General features: G+C 36.8%; 1 protein-coding gene across 50 annotated transcripts in view; it reads left to right on the forward strand.

Moving 5' to 3' along the window:
• The window catches only part of NRXN3 (neurexin 3), a 1719470-nt gene that overhangs the window by 1657830 nt on the left and 47687 nt on the right, over positions 1 to 13953 (forward strand). For 26 of the 50 annotated variants that reach the window (XR_010588584.2, XR_010588585.2, XM_005561918.5 and 23 more), the window contains one exon: positions 3334 to 3421. Coding sequence is in view for 46 of the 50 variants with exons in the window: in XM_005561918.5 (XP_005561975.3) it covers positions 3334 to 3421 (88 nt within the window). In the remaining 4 variants the exon portion in view is untranslated. Of the gene's footprint in view, positions 1 to 3333; positions 3422 to 12514; positions 13020 to 13953 lie in introns of those variants that run through there. The other 24 variants (XR_010588583.2, XR_010588582.2, XM_065549146.2 and 21 more) reach the window with 2 other exon arrangements.

A 13953-nucleotide genomic window follows, 5' to 3' on the forward strand; every position in this document is an offset into this window, starting at 1 on the left:
AGGAAGCTGAGAGGAAGGCAGTCAGAATCTTTTCAACCTCAGAGTCTACTCCTTTTTCTGAAGAAAAAAAAATTACATTTTTTCTTTTGGCCCATGCAAATGAAGATGTCTCCTTTGAGTTAAAGATTCAACTAATATTATGTTAATGTATGTTTTGGTTTCTACTGAAGTTATGCATTGTTTTTATACATTTGTTCAATGGCCTTTATTTTTTATTTTTTATTTTTTTTGAGACGGAGTCTCGCTGTGTCGCCCAGGCTGGAGTGCAGTGGCCGGATCTCAGCTCACTGCAAGCTCTGCCTCCCGGGTTTACGCCATTCTCCTGCCTCAGCCTCCCGAGTAGCTGGGACTACAGGCTCCTGCCACCTCGCCCGGCTAGTTTTTTGTATTTTTTAGTAGAGACGGGGTTTCACCGTGTTAGCCAGGATGGTCTCGATCTCCTGACCTCATGATCCGCCCGTCTCGGCCTCCCAAAGTGCTGGGATTACAGGCTTGAGCCACCGCGCCCGGCCTCGCCTTTAAACTTTATTGCCAGGCTTTCAGTTCTTGAAAGGAGCTCATTAGATTTTCATTAAGTCACCAGCTTTCACTCAGTACTAGGGACCAAAGCCCTACTGGGCCATTCTGTAAGGCCCTTACAGTTAAATCATTAACGATTTCCAGTTGAACGCGCTTTAGCATTGTCTTCTCAACCTCTCTATTACCACCACCCTAAGGAGTTTTTTCAGATAAGTTTTCCCCCTAATTGCCCTTTTCCAAAAAAGTTTCAATTCCAAAGATATACTATATATTCATTTATGTAACTGTGGCCTTTTGGAGGGTCACAAACCATTGTAATATTTAAGATTCTCCCCCAGCCCAAACCAACCTTTCCTGCCTTTGGTGGGAGACATTGCCCCTATGAAGAACGCATACTTAAAAACTGCTAAACAATGATTTTGGTCCTTCCAAAATAGTGTTTTGCTCTTATAATTGCCTTATTTATTTGAACAGCTAACACTTTTCCCACTTACCATCTCCTTTCCCTAAGTAACTAGAAGTGGAGCTATTATAGGGCCGCCTCTCAGCAGGAAACACCAAGGGAATATGCTTACCATGTCTCTAACACAAATAACAGTCCCCCAGGATGTAACTACCAGTTTCAGTTGCTGGAACTGAAATGAACAATTCAGTAGTGTGTTTTTTTTTTAAGTATGTTTAAAAATTCTTTTTTCGGTGTGGGGAGGACGAGCATCAGAATAAACAGCTAATGCACGTGGGGCTTAATACCTAGGTGATGGGTTGATAGATGCAGCAAACCACCATCGTACCCATTTACCTATGTAACAAACCTGCACATTCTGCACATGTATCCTGTAACTTAAATAAGATTTTTTTTAAAACTTCATTTTTTCTGCTAACCTTGAGGAGCAAGGTTTGAACTATCCCCCTTTCAGATGTAGAATAAACATCAATATTGTTGTGTAGGACACTTCTCTGCCATTGTTCATTAAATCAATGAATTATCTAATGTGGGTTTTCCAATTCTTTGCTGTTTACAGTTGTTCTGTACCTAGGATTTCTATTTAAGAAAAGGATGTTTTCTGGAAATCCTGAGTAGAAAGGCTGCCATATGTATTCATTTATTAGGACTGCCATTACAAAACATCCCAGACCAGGTGGCTTAAACAATAGAAATTTATTTCCTTGAAATTCTGGAGCCTAGAAGCCTGAAATAAAGGTGTCAGCAGAATTAGTGTCTTCTCAGAACTCTCTCCTTGGCTTATAGATGACTATCGTCTAGTGTCTTTATATGGCCTTCCTCCTACTGTGTATGTCTGTGCCCTAATCCCCTCTTTTTAGAGGGACAAAAGTCATATTGGATTAGGGCTCATCCTAAGGCTTCATTTTAACTTCATTACCTCTTTAAGGCTTTGTATCCAAATACAGTCACATTCTGAGGGAGTAGGACTTCAACATATGAATTTTAAGGGGACATAATTCTGTCCATAATGTAAGACCAGGTATAAAGAAGGCTATTGCAAGCCACAAACACAGAATTTGACTAAGATGTATTTATTGGAATTTCCACTTTGTGTTTTTACTAGCTGTATGTCTTTCAGCAACTCACTTAACCTGTCTAACTGCAATTCTAATTGAGCATATGATAGTCATCCCTGTCCCAAAAGATGGTTGTGAGAATTGTGTCTAATTAATAACTATAACTAAAAAGTGTATATATATATATGTGTATGTATGTGTATGTATGTCTAGGACAGCATCTAGCTTGTAGTAATTGCTCAGTGGAAGGGAAATGGTTTATTACCTCTTCCTCTTGAATTTGGATCCAGACTTTAGTACATTTGGGAATTGGAAGATCGACAAGTCAGTAAATATTAGTAACATCAAGAAGGGGAAATAAATGAGCATTATTGAACTATAATATATTGAGTCCTCTTAAGCATATCATAGGCCAAATGTTTGTTTTTTGCATGAGATCTGCGTAGATTCATTCGTTCAATATTTATTGCGCATGCAATATGTACCAAATGCAGAAAGCAGTCATCTCACTTACTCTATGGAGGGCTCTTCTCATAGCTGATACTCGGTCTCCTATATTTCTTGTAATAGATTCCCTGGGATTGGGGAGTTTCTGCAAGACTCAGAATTTAAAAGGTGCTTCAAGTTGAACTACTATTATTGCAGTCAAAACTGTTTTTGCTCTCTTCAGGAACAGCCTTACCTGTGTTCAGGGACTTTTGTGTGGTATCATGCTACTGGTCCACATTACTAACTCGACTATTGCAGCAATTACATGAATGATAAAAGCCACTATGCTGTTCCTGAAGAGAATGCATTCCACAGCATTCATTAATTATCCCAGCCTATAGATGCACAACTACCCCTGCATACACTTGAGACCACACACCATAAGGATTGAAACTCTCTCAAAGTCACAGTGACTTTGTGTTGCTTTGTACTCTTACATTGTCCATCCTTTACAACAGCCCTTCTCCTGTCCTTCTGATTCTCAGAACTCAAAATCAGAATGAAGTAAGGCTGTGCAATGTCATTTATGGGGATGGGTTAGGCTTAAGTCTGCTGGAACCACCTTGGGTCACCCAGCTCTACGGAAGACACCCCTAGATGGTCTAGACCCAAAGTCATTCTCAGCCACACAGTAGTTAAGAATTCTCCATCCTACAGTATGCCCTTCTTTAGAATAATAATCATAATGATGGGAGATGGGACACAGTGATAAATCTTTGATGTCTTTGTTCATTAGTTTCCTTATCTATCTCTCTCTCTTCTCTCTCTTCCCCTACCCCACTATTTTCTCTTTGACATAAACAGCCAACATCAGATGATCTTGTTTCATCTGCTGAATGTTCAAGTGATGATGAAGACTTCGTTGAATGTGAGCCAAGTACAGGTAGGTCAGGTCAGTCTTGTTTTGCTTGCTTTCTTTTTTCTTTTGCAAAAAACAATACATACATATATGTGATTATACATGTTTTTATATATAGATTATAGTGTGTTAATGTGTGTATATTTTTATATCTATATATGTATAAGTATACATATATAAATACTATATCAATGAAAGCATCAAATCCCATGGAAGGAGCAATAAGATCCTACAAAAATTTTGAGTCAGTCTCTTGATCGCTAAGAAAAAAGTCGTGGTATATGACTTAACATTGGGCAAGCAGATGCCTAGATTTACCACTGCAGGGGCAAATGTGTATCAGCCAGTGGCAGCTATGAAATTCACAGAGGGTGGGAACATGAGGAAATGTATGTTGGAATGACATCAAGAAAGGACGAACCCATGGAGGAGCTTAAAGATTGGTAAGTGGAGCCATAAAGATTGGTAAATGTCACTTAAAACTCACGAATTGTTCTGAGCTAAGAGAACCAAAAATATATGTATATATATATTTTTTCCATGGGATTTCAACAGCAGTTAACATGGTATTATCTTTATACTAATTTTGTTAACTGTGTGTCTAGAAAACTTGTGCAACAATATAGTAAACACAAAATTAGTACTGTACCATGCCATGTCAACAGCTGTGATGCTTCAAAATGTATCTACTGTGCTAAAGTTGAGAAGACTTTAGCAATCAGAAGCTTCAATGTGTTCCCCATTTGGACCCAGATACATTTTGATGTTTTATGGTCTTTCTTTATAGTGAGCTATATATGAGATAATGTCCAGCAGGCAATTGCAGTCCCTGATTATTTCCTATCAACTTTTCCCAGTTGTCTGTTTTGAGACTTACTATAAGTTAAACATTTATATGTATATAATAGAGAACAGATATCATCGAATTTCTGTGTATGTTTAATAGAATTAACAGCTGGAGTTGGGCCAGGATCTTATTTCTGCAAAGACTAGAATAAATAGAATTTTCTTGTTATTTTCTGCATTGCTTTCAGATTTTTTTCCTTTTAAGAAAAGGAAAGCCATTAAAAATTCTCTTTTGCTAATTCTAGAAAATTTAAGCTTCATGAAAAAAATAATCTAATAAAAATAAAAATCTTCCATTTCTGACCCCTAAATGATTTATAAGATTTCAAATCTGTTGAAGTCTGACTGCTTTGGTTTCTTGCAAGTGGCATTGGATCCAGGAAGTTCTGTGGGTTCACACCCTTAGTATGACACAGGGACATATCATTAATATGATGGGGCTTCCATTCTGGAGTATAATCTGTTCCACTGGGAGCTCAGCTGTGTGGAGGGAAAGTAAAATGTGATCTGGTCGGGTTTTTTTCAGATTTTTAGGTAATAATAATTTGTATGTGCTATGTGAGCACATAGCCATACATGCAACATGTACCCTAAAAGGGCAGATATATCCCAACTATACCAGAACTCGGGTGCCATGTTTTCATTAATTTATTCATTCATTCAATAAATATTTATGAGCACTCAGGCAGGATACAATATATCTCTAGATTTGAGTCCTTCCTCTGTTTTGTTTATTTTTTTAGAAATTAGCTGTCAGAGAGTAGAATAGTTTTGCTATCTAACTCCTAGCGTAATTCGATTCAACAGCTATTTTTGAGGGTCAACTGTATATGTTAAGCATGTGCTAGATATTAAGGGTTCATATCTTAATAGGTCACAATCCTCAAGATGTACATTAAATTAACTTGTTTTGTGGCAAACACTTTAAGAAATCTAGGCTTTATTTATCTCTCTTTTATTTTTTTTTTTTTTATTTTTTTTTTTTTTGAGATAAGGTCGCCTAGGCTGGAGTGCAGTGGCGTGTTTATAGCTCACTGCAGCCTCAAACTCCCGGGCTCAAGTGGTCCTCCTGCCTGAGCTTCCCAAGTAGCTAGGACTACATGCACCACTATACCAGCTAATTTGCTTTATTTTCTGTACAAATGGGATTCTCATCATGTTGCTCAGGCTGGTCTTGAGCTCCAGGCCTCAAGAAACCCTCTCGCTTTGACCTCCCAAGTGGTTTTCTTCCTTTCTTAGCAGTGATATCTTTATATGCAGCAATGTTTATCAAATCTGTAGGTTTTAAGGCTTGTCAACATTGAGACTTGGTGATTCTGAAATACTATCACCATCTTTCCTCAACTACTCACCCTGCCTCAGAAAGTCATCTCCATAGCAACCTCCATAATAAGGCAGTGGGCTTTTCCAGATCTCAGCTTCAGATCCTCCAGCCTATAGCTGCCCCACTTATAGGTATATATCGCTATTTGTTATGAGACTTGAACAGCCTAAACCTGAATGGCCCCAAACTAAATCCATTGGTTTTCTAGAGGCCACACAGGTATTTTCTCTGATTCAAAAGCAGAGGACAGAAATTCAACACCAACATTTCTTGAATAACATGGGGTGGGTGGGGAGATCCAGTTTTTAAAACAATCTGTTATGTTCTGTAAGGGAACATGAGAGGAGATAAAGTGAGTGACAGAACCCCTACCCTGAAAGAGCGAACATGTAGCTCTAGGAGACTGATATTGATTTCCTCCCCCTGTGATTATTCAACTCATCACATTTAGAATGAGCATTGCATTTTTCTAATTTTATTTGCTCCATAAAGTGTTCCTGGTGAGTGATTGGGATATACAGGGAAATACATCAGAGGTATATTTAATATAAGAAGTAGGTAGATATTTCTAGTAATGCAGAGAGAGAAGAGGTTTGCCCAGAGGACCTGATTTCCACTAATGGGGATCACCTTCTTGGAGCTATCAAGCTCTCTTTTTCATCACATAAGAAATATCTCCTCAGGAGTTCAAGACCAGCCTGGCCAAGATGGTGAAACCCTGTCTCTACTAAAAATACAAAAAAATTAGCCAGGCGTGGTGGCGAACGCCCGTAATCCCAGCTACTCGGGAGGCTGAGGTACAGAATTGCTTGAACCCGGGAGGCAAAGGTTGCAGGGAACCAAGATCGCGCCACTGCACTCCAGCCTGGGCAACAGAGCAAGACTCCATCTCAAAAAAAGAAAAAAAAACTCCTCAGGCTTCACATTTTCCAAAAACAATACAGATTAAAATCAGAAACCAGTTTCTTGGGCAAGATTTGCACTGCCTAAAGAGAAGGGACCTACTTCCCATGCAGCAACAGATAATGGTGATATTTACATATCTTTGACATAAATTGCCAATCTTGCAATTCTATATTACCCTAATTCACTGCCTCCATTTCTAAAACATTTTTCCAGGCCTTTTGCTTGATGGAAATACACTAAATTTGGCTAATTTCCTTGGCCTTGTTCTATCATACTTATCACTTTATCTTCTTTCACTTTGCTATCAAGTTTATTATTTTCTAGCTGTCTCCGTTTATGAGGCATTTAACTTCTACAGGTTATTTCCTGATTAATTTACATCCATTTGAAGCTCTCACTTTTCATAAATTTGAGTAGTTTAGCGTATGCCATAATTCAATTTTTATTTTCATGTGAGCATCACATTTTAAATGAAATAATTTATTTTTCTTCAAATCAAATTGGATTTTTAAACTGCTGGTTTTGAGTTAGGTGTAAGCAGTCTCCTTTCACTCTCAGAACTTACTTTTGTGCTTAGGGGTCACCAAGGTTTGGTATAGCTTAATCTTATTGTATTTACGAACAACGTAAATATTTTTGGAGTTTGGTCAATAGGAGTCTAGAAATCTTGCAAATCCGATGGAAGTCAAATTTTCATGGTATATTTTTGCTGGTAAATATGTAGATTAAAAAAAAATCCAAACTCATGAGAGCAAGGCATAAAGTAACAGCTCAATTAGGATTTGTCAGCTAAATTACTTTGAAACAGAACTTTATATCTCTAACTTCATTTCCCCTTTAACAGCTCAATTAAACCTGTTGAATCATTTAAAATTTATCATTTCATATAATAGGGCTGCCCTGACAAAACCTACATTTTTAACAAATTTATTTTAAAATTTTTGAGACTGGGTAACAAGACTGGCTAATTTTTGTATTTTTAGTAGACACGGGGTTTTGCCATGTTGGCCAGGCTGGTCTCAAACTCCTGGGCTCAAGCGATCCACCCACTTCAGTCTCCCAAAGTGCTGGGATTACAGGCATAAGTCACCGTGCCTGGTCAAAACTTACATTTTTTTAACAGTAGTATTCTCTGTTTTTTCCTATCCCTACCTTTTTCCGGGAACTAGATTCTTTTATAAGTCACAGATACAATCACATTTTCTGAATATTTGCTTCAAGAACCCAGAATTGAACCTTTAAACAATAACGTTGTAGTAAAACCATCTGCATCAAATGAAAATATTCAGAAGTGTATCTGAATGGCTATCTAAGGGTGAAGGTCTGGATTGTAATTCTTGATTTATGAATGTTAATTGTGTTCTTCACAAAACAAATCAGTATATATTTAATACTTTAATACAAAGAACAAAGATTTGTTCTTTGCATATAAACTGTTTCCTTTCCAACTGCACTTCTATTAATCTTAAATTGTGCAGTAAACTCATATTTCATTGTCCTTTTTATCTCTTTGAATCCAACAAGAAAAACAGATGATCTGGAGAGCACTCAAATAACCCCTAGGAAAGGGATACCCTCGTGAGATTATGGAAGCCAAATAGCAATTAAGATCATTAGTAAATTCACATTTGTAATATAAAATGTGAGAATGAATTCTGCAATTCAGAGAAAATAACACAATTCACTTTCCATTTCTTCTCTTTCCCTCACCCCTGCTGCTATCCCTAGAATTCTATCTTTGGAAATAGAATAATAGTGAAAACAAATGTATTCTTAGATTAGGTTTTGTATAATTAGAAATGATCAACTTCCTGGATTTTACATATTTATAGTTTCAAGATTCTAAAAGTCTTAGGGGCAGGAGGCCACAGAGCAGAGCAAAAAAAAAAAAAAAAAAAAAAGTAATACTTTTATACTGATAAGTGGGCATGGCAATACTTAACCAAATTGATTCATCCAGTCATTATCCAGGGGTCCATTTTTCAGTTTGTCAATTAGCTAGTTTTTCTGCCTTTACTTTTCTTAAATGTCTTTTGATCAAATCTCAAGGGACAACACTTCCACCAGAGGGCAGACAGTAAAAGGAAGTGAAGATGAAACACATCCATCCATCAATAAGACTGTGCTAAACAGCTTTCATAATGGTTGGATTGAAGGAGATGTTTAAACTAATGGCAGTAATATGAGATCACAAAATAATTGCTATTCCCAGAGTGGTTCTCAGGTGTATTTTTACTCCTCAAATCTACAGTATTCATATTTGCATTTGGGTGTTACTGCTACTTAGCTCCTCTTTGTTAGCGCTACTATAATATACAACCCAAACTGAATGAAATTTAAATTTGGCATAACACCAAGAACATATCTAGTATTTTCCAGGTGGAACTGGATTCTTAATCTTTATCAGTCTGAGATGCCTCAGGAAGTATCATCTGAAAATCTGGCACTGAGTTACTAAAAGCTCACCAAATCATTTTAGTTTTTATTTGCTGGAACATGGTAGAAAATGCAGCTGAAATGTTAATAGATAATAATAATTTTCTAGTGACAGATAAAGAGAAATTTATACCAGAATTTATAGATAACAAGTAAATGTGCTGATCGTTGGCCTTAAATATGTTTGAAATCTTATTTATAGAAATACATTTTGTCATTAGTGTCTTTGTCAAGTTTGAAGTTAGCAACCTGAATGTTTTTATTACAAATAAGTCAACTTTATTTAACTATTCATTTTAGATTTTTCTATATGAAAACTCATTAGCAAATAGAATCATGTTAAAATTTAATTAGTCAATGGCTATTCAGAATATAGTACAAAAATAAACGTCCAAGTAAAATCCCATAGGAATGTTGGAGTATGACAGAACTATAAATTCAATGGTCTGTAAATGCTATAAATTCTGGTAAAAGGCTCAGATCCACTTCAACACTTTGACCAAAGAGATAATGGAAATAATCTAAGACAAGCATTTTAGCTTTGGAAAGAGAACTGTATATCAATAGAAAATTACTTAATTTAATTCATTATTATTGGCTGTGGACATCAGTCATTTTAAAATTTGAGTTATAATACATGTCTAATGCTCACAAAAGCAAATAGTTGTTCACATACTTAGGTCTAGGCTAAATCATATCCATTTTTCAACTGCCTTTATTGCTCTGTAAGTTAATAGAGTATGTTCATGGGAGTATAATGTTCCAGATTAATGATAATTTTTGTCTTTATTAACCCACTAAGTTATGTCACTTTCTTTTTTGTTTATTTTTGAGACGGAGTCTCGCGCTGTCACCAAGGCTGGAGTGCAGTGGCGCGATCTCGGTTCACTGCAAGCTCCGCCTCTTGGCTTTACGCCATTCTCCTGCCTCAGCCTCTGGAGTAGCCGGGACTACAGGTGCCCGCCACCGCGCCTGGCTAATTTTTTTGTATTTTTAGTAGAGACGGGGTTTCACCGTGTTAGCCAGGATGGTCTCTATCACCTGACCTCGTGATCCACCCGTCTCAACCTCCCAAAGTGCTGGGATTACAGGCGTGAGCCACTGCGCCCGGCCAGTTGTGTCACTTTTTTATAACAACTCCATCCCAACCCAAGTTATTTTTTAAGTCATTGCAGCAATTGTGTGCTTTTAAAATCCTTAATGATGAAATGCTTTGAAAATTAGGGTAAGAATAGAAATATAAGAATAGGAAAGATCTACTAATTAGCTATTTGCATTTTAGGCTGAGGAATAGTGTGCATATATGTGACCCATAGATTGACTATTATGGATTTCATAACAAATACATTTAATAATAAAAAACTTAAAATGAAAAAAATTCTATCCAACTCCATTACCCAAGATATTTTGGTAGGTTGGAGAGCGAGGCAGGGGAATCCATAAAATCAATGTATGAGTGTATATACTTCCATCTGAAAGTTTGATAAATCCCTTCTATATGTAACACTTTTAAGTTACTATTACATATAGGCACTAGAATGGGTGGTGGAAATACAAAAATATTTTGCTTCAGAAATATTGCTTCCAGAAGTTCAGTTTATTAGGACAGACAGACATAATAAGACGAATAAAGGGAAAGAAAAGGGAGGGAAGAAACAATGAGGACAATGAATGGAAACGCCCACGATACTATCAGCACCCTAAGGATGTTGGAGCACTCCAATTCAGTGAACAGCACACCTTATCAAGGATATGCATGGAAAAAAAGTCACACAAGATTATGCCAAGCAGTGACAGATTCAACTAACCCCAAGGAGCAGTATTTTAGTTTGGTGACACAGAATTTCTCATTTATTATGATTGAAGAATTAGTACAGCTCAGTAAAGTGAAAAAGCAACACTCTTTTGGGGACTTCACATATACAGTATGGTCAAGGGCCACAACTTTTTTAGGTAATAGGGTAAAGGATGGACATGTTGAAGAGAGAATTTCAATCTGAACTCATGAGAACTTCCTGAATCCAAATGCCAATGCAAGTGGTAGATAAGGAGTGAGCTTAATGACGTCATTAAGCAAGTCCCCCAAAAATAAATAAAGAGGGATTGGGTTTTAAAAGAGAAGTTTTTATGGGATTTATTTTATTATTTTTATTCTACATTTTTCTTCCACAAGCCCCAAGTATATGTACTGTGTGTATATATATGATATGCACATATGCAAATAATATAGTGCCTGTCATTCCATATATGTAGACACAGTATAAGTGATATTAGACTAATGTAATCAGAGATTAACAGCCCCTACCATCAGTCATGTGTTTACACAGAAATTCACGCCATCATTCTTAACCAGCATCAGCCGACATAGACATGCATGATACTGTTTTAACTTGGCAAACAAAGCATGTTGATTTTTCTTTAGGATTTCTTTATCATATTTATAATGGTGACTCCATAATTCAGTTATCCTTGGGAGGGGTGGAAAGAAAAAATTATACAGATATATCTATCCGTATATGCACATTCCTGTGTATATATATAAATAGATATATATCTTGTATATATTTGAAGAACATTTTGTTGTTTCACCTCATCTTGTGCCGCATGAATTTTTGGTGGTTCAATTTATTTTATTTTGATTCATATTTAGTATTTTTATCATTATGGCTATTTTTAACTCATTGCTATACTTTTATGAGTAATTATAATCATTATTTTCAAATACTGAGAGATATATAGATCTACAAATCAAACAAGGCAAAAAAATCTTTTCTTGCCATCCTAATCTAGAATTCCTCCCCTTTCAGCATATCCCTCCAGTATTTATCTCAAAACAAAACAAACCCCAACGAAATCCAAGAAAGTTGTGTACAAAAGAATGAATACTGTGTTTTCCTCTTCCTCCTTCTATGCATATTTTTCCTTTTAATTTCCTTTTCTTTTTATTTACCCCCATATCTGCATGGACCACTTGCCTTTACTTTCCCCTTTATGACAATGTAATTAATTGAAAAGATAAAAGAGCCAGAAAAAAGTGAAAAGAAAAACACATAGAAATGACAGAGAAACACACCCCTCTCCACAAATTTCAGATGGCATAAAAAGAATTTTATTGCAGATATAGAATTATTTGTTGTATCTTTTATTTCTGTCTGGACAAGCCCAGGGTCATTGTGTGGCATGCCGTGACAGTTTTGTAGCTAATCAACTAACCATGGCCTCCATCACCAGTGCATGACACCATCTTGTGTTTCATCCAAGTGACACATCTAGGCTAACCCAGCAAGTCCAGTGTATGAGTTGTGGGGATTACATTCTTTTGTAGTTATAATTTCATGGGTCCTTGTTTTTATTATTATTTCCATTGGATCATGGCAGCCCTAAGAGCTGCTCTCGCAGCATCTCTGTATGGTTTCGTTCTTGTGTTTTCTTTTCTCGGCACAGCAGTCAAGCATGTGTCTCCTGTTTGGCACATCTGTCTTGCCATCTTGTCTTGGAGTCCACTGTCATGGTGTTGTTCTGTGATTCTGTTCTCTGTTTGTAATATGTGGTTTGAAATCCTCTGCCTTTATTTCTCACTCTCCTATTGTCTCTACTTTTAACCTTACCCCTAGGGAACTTCACAAAGAAGCAAAACAAACTTTCAGTCACATTGTAAGACTGATCACTGGTTTGCATCTGGAAGTCATAAGTTGTACTTTTTACCTGACTTAAGGAGGAAAAACTTACAGTGGGAAACTACTGATAATTATACTCAAACAGCAATCTGATCAACGACAATAAGAAACCCTTGTTGATTATTTTTGGTATGATTTCTCAATGGGCTTACTGTTAAAGGGACTTCATGTAAGAGCTAATTTCCAAAGAGTTTTTTTCACAAATTACCAGCCTTCTAGTCAGAAACTTTTCTTCAGGAGCAGATCAACTGAAGACATTTTTCAGGAATTGCTAGTGAGGGAGCATCATTTCTGCTGTATAGAACAGTGCCTGTTCCTGAATTGGTGAGAAACTTTATAGAAATCTGCAAATGTTTTATTATAAAATTCGTTTATGTTTAATGTATTAAAATATAAATGTGTTCAGCAAGGCATCTGAGGATGGCAAAAAAAAAACAAAAAACTTTTTAACTCACTGGTTCCACCTCATGCATATTTCGAGGTAAGATTATCTTTTGATCTTTCTGAGTCAACTGATACACATTTTACTTTTTTATTTTTTAATTCATGGAAGCATTAGAGAGCCAACACTTCAACTTGGACCTAAATTCATTCTTTTCCCATTCCAGAGAACACGACATACATAATAGCTTTAGTTCTGAGAACAGAATCTGAATTTGAGATAAAAGTAGAATGAAGTGCCCAGTTAATTATCCAAATGTTAGACTCTACCTGTGATTATCCAGGCAATTTGATGCATTACTTGGAAGGATTTGATTAGTTGGATACGAATAGTATGAAAATGACACTTTGTAACAACTTTCCCTCTTTAAGGATTGAGCACAAGAATATCAAATAGATATAAAGATGAGTAATAGGTACTATGTTAATAGATTAAAGATGATTAAATATGCCTAAAGATTTCAGATGAAAAATCTTTGTTTTTTTTTTTTGTTTTTTTTTTTGAGATGGAGTCTCGCTCTGTCGCCCAGCCTGGAGTGCAGTGGCACTATCTCGGCTCACTGCCAGCTCCGCCTCCCGGGTTCATGCCATTCTCCTGCCTCAGCCTCCTGAGTAGCTGGGACTACAGGCGCCCGCCACTGCGCCCGGCTAATTTTTTGTAGTTTTTTAGTAGAGACGGGGTTTCACCGTGTTAGCCAGGATGGTCTTGATCTCCTGACCTCGTGATCTGCCCGGCTCGGCCTCCCAAAGTACTGGGATTACAGGCGTGAGCCACCACGCCCAGTTGAAAAATCTGTATTTTTAATTTGAAAAAGAGAAAGCATATCAAGATCTGTGGTTTTCTGATGAGATCTTTCAGTCAGGCCAGGTAGCTATTGGTTTTTCTTAAGGGTAAGGGGGGAAAGGCCAAGAATGAGGAACAACTTTCTGATAAA

The sequence above is a fragment of the Macaca fascicularis genome, chromosome 7 (genome assembly GCF_037993035.2).
Source record: "Macaca fascicularis isolate 582-1 chromosome 7, T2T-MFA8v1.1".
NCBI classification, from domain to species: Eukaryota; Metazoa; Chordata; class Mammalia; order Primates; family Cercopithecidae; genus Macaca; species Macaca fascicularis.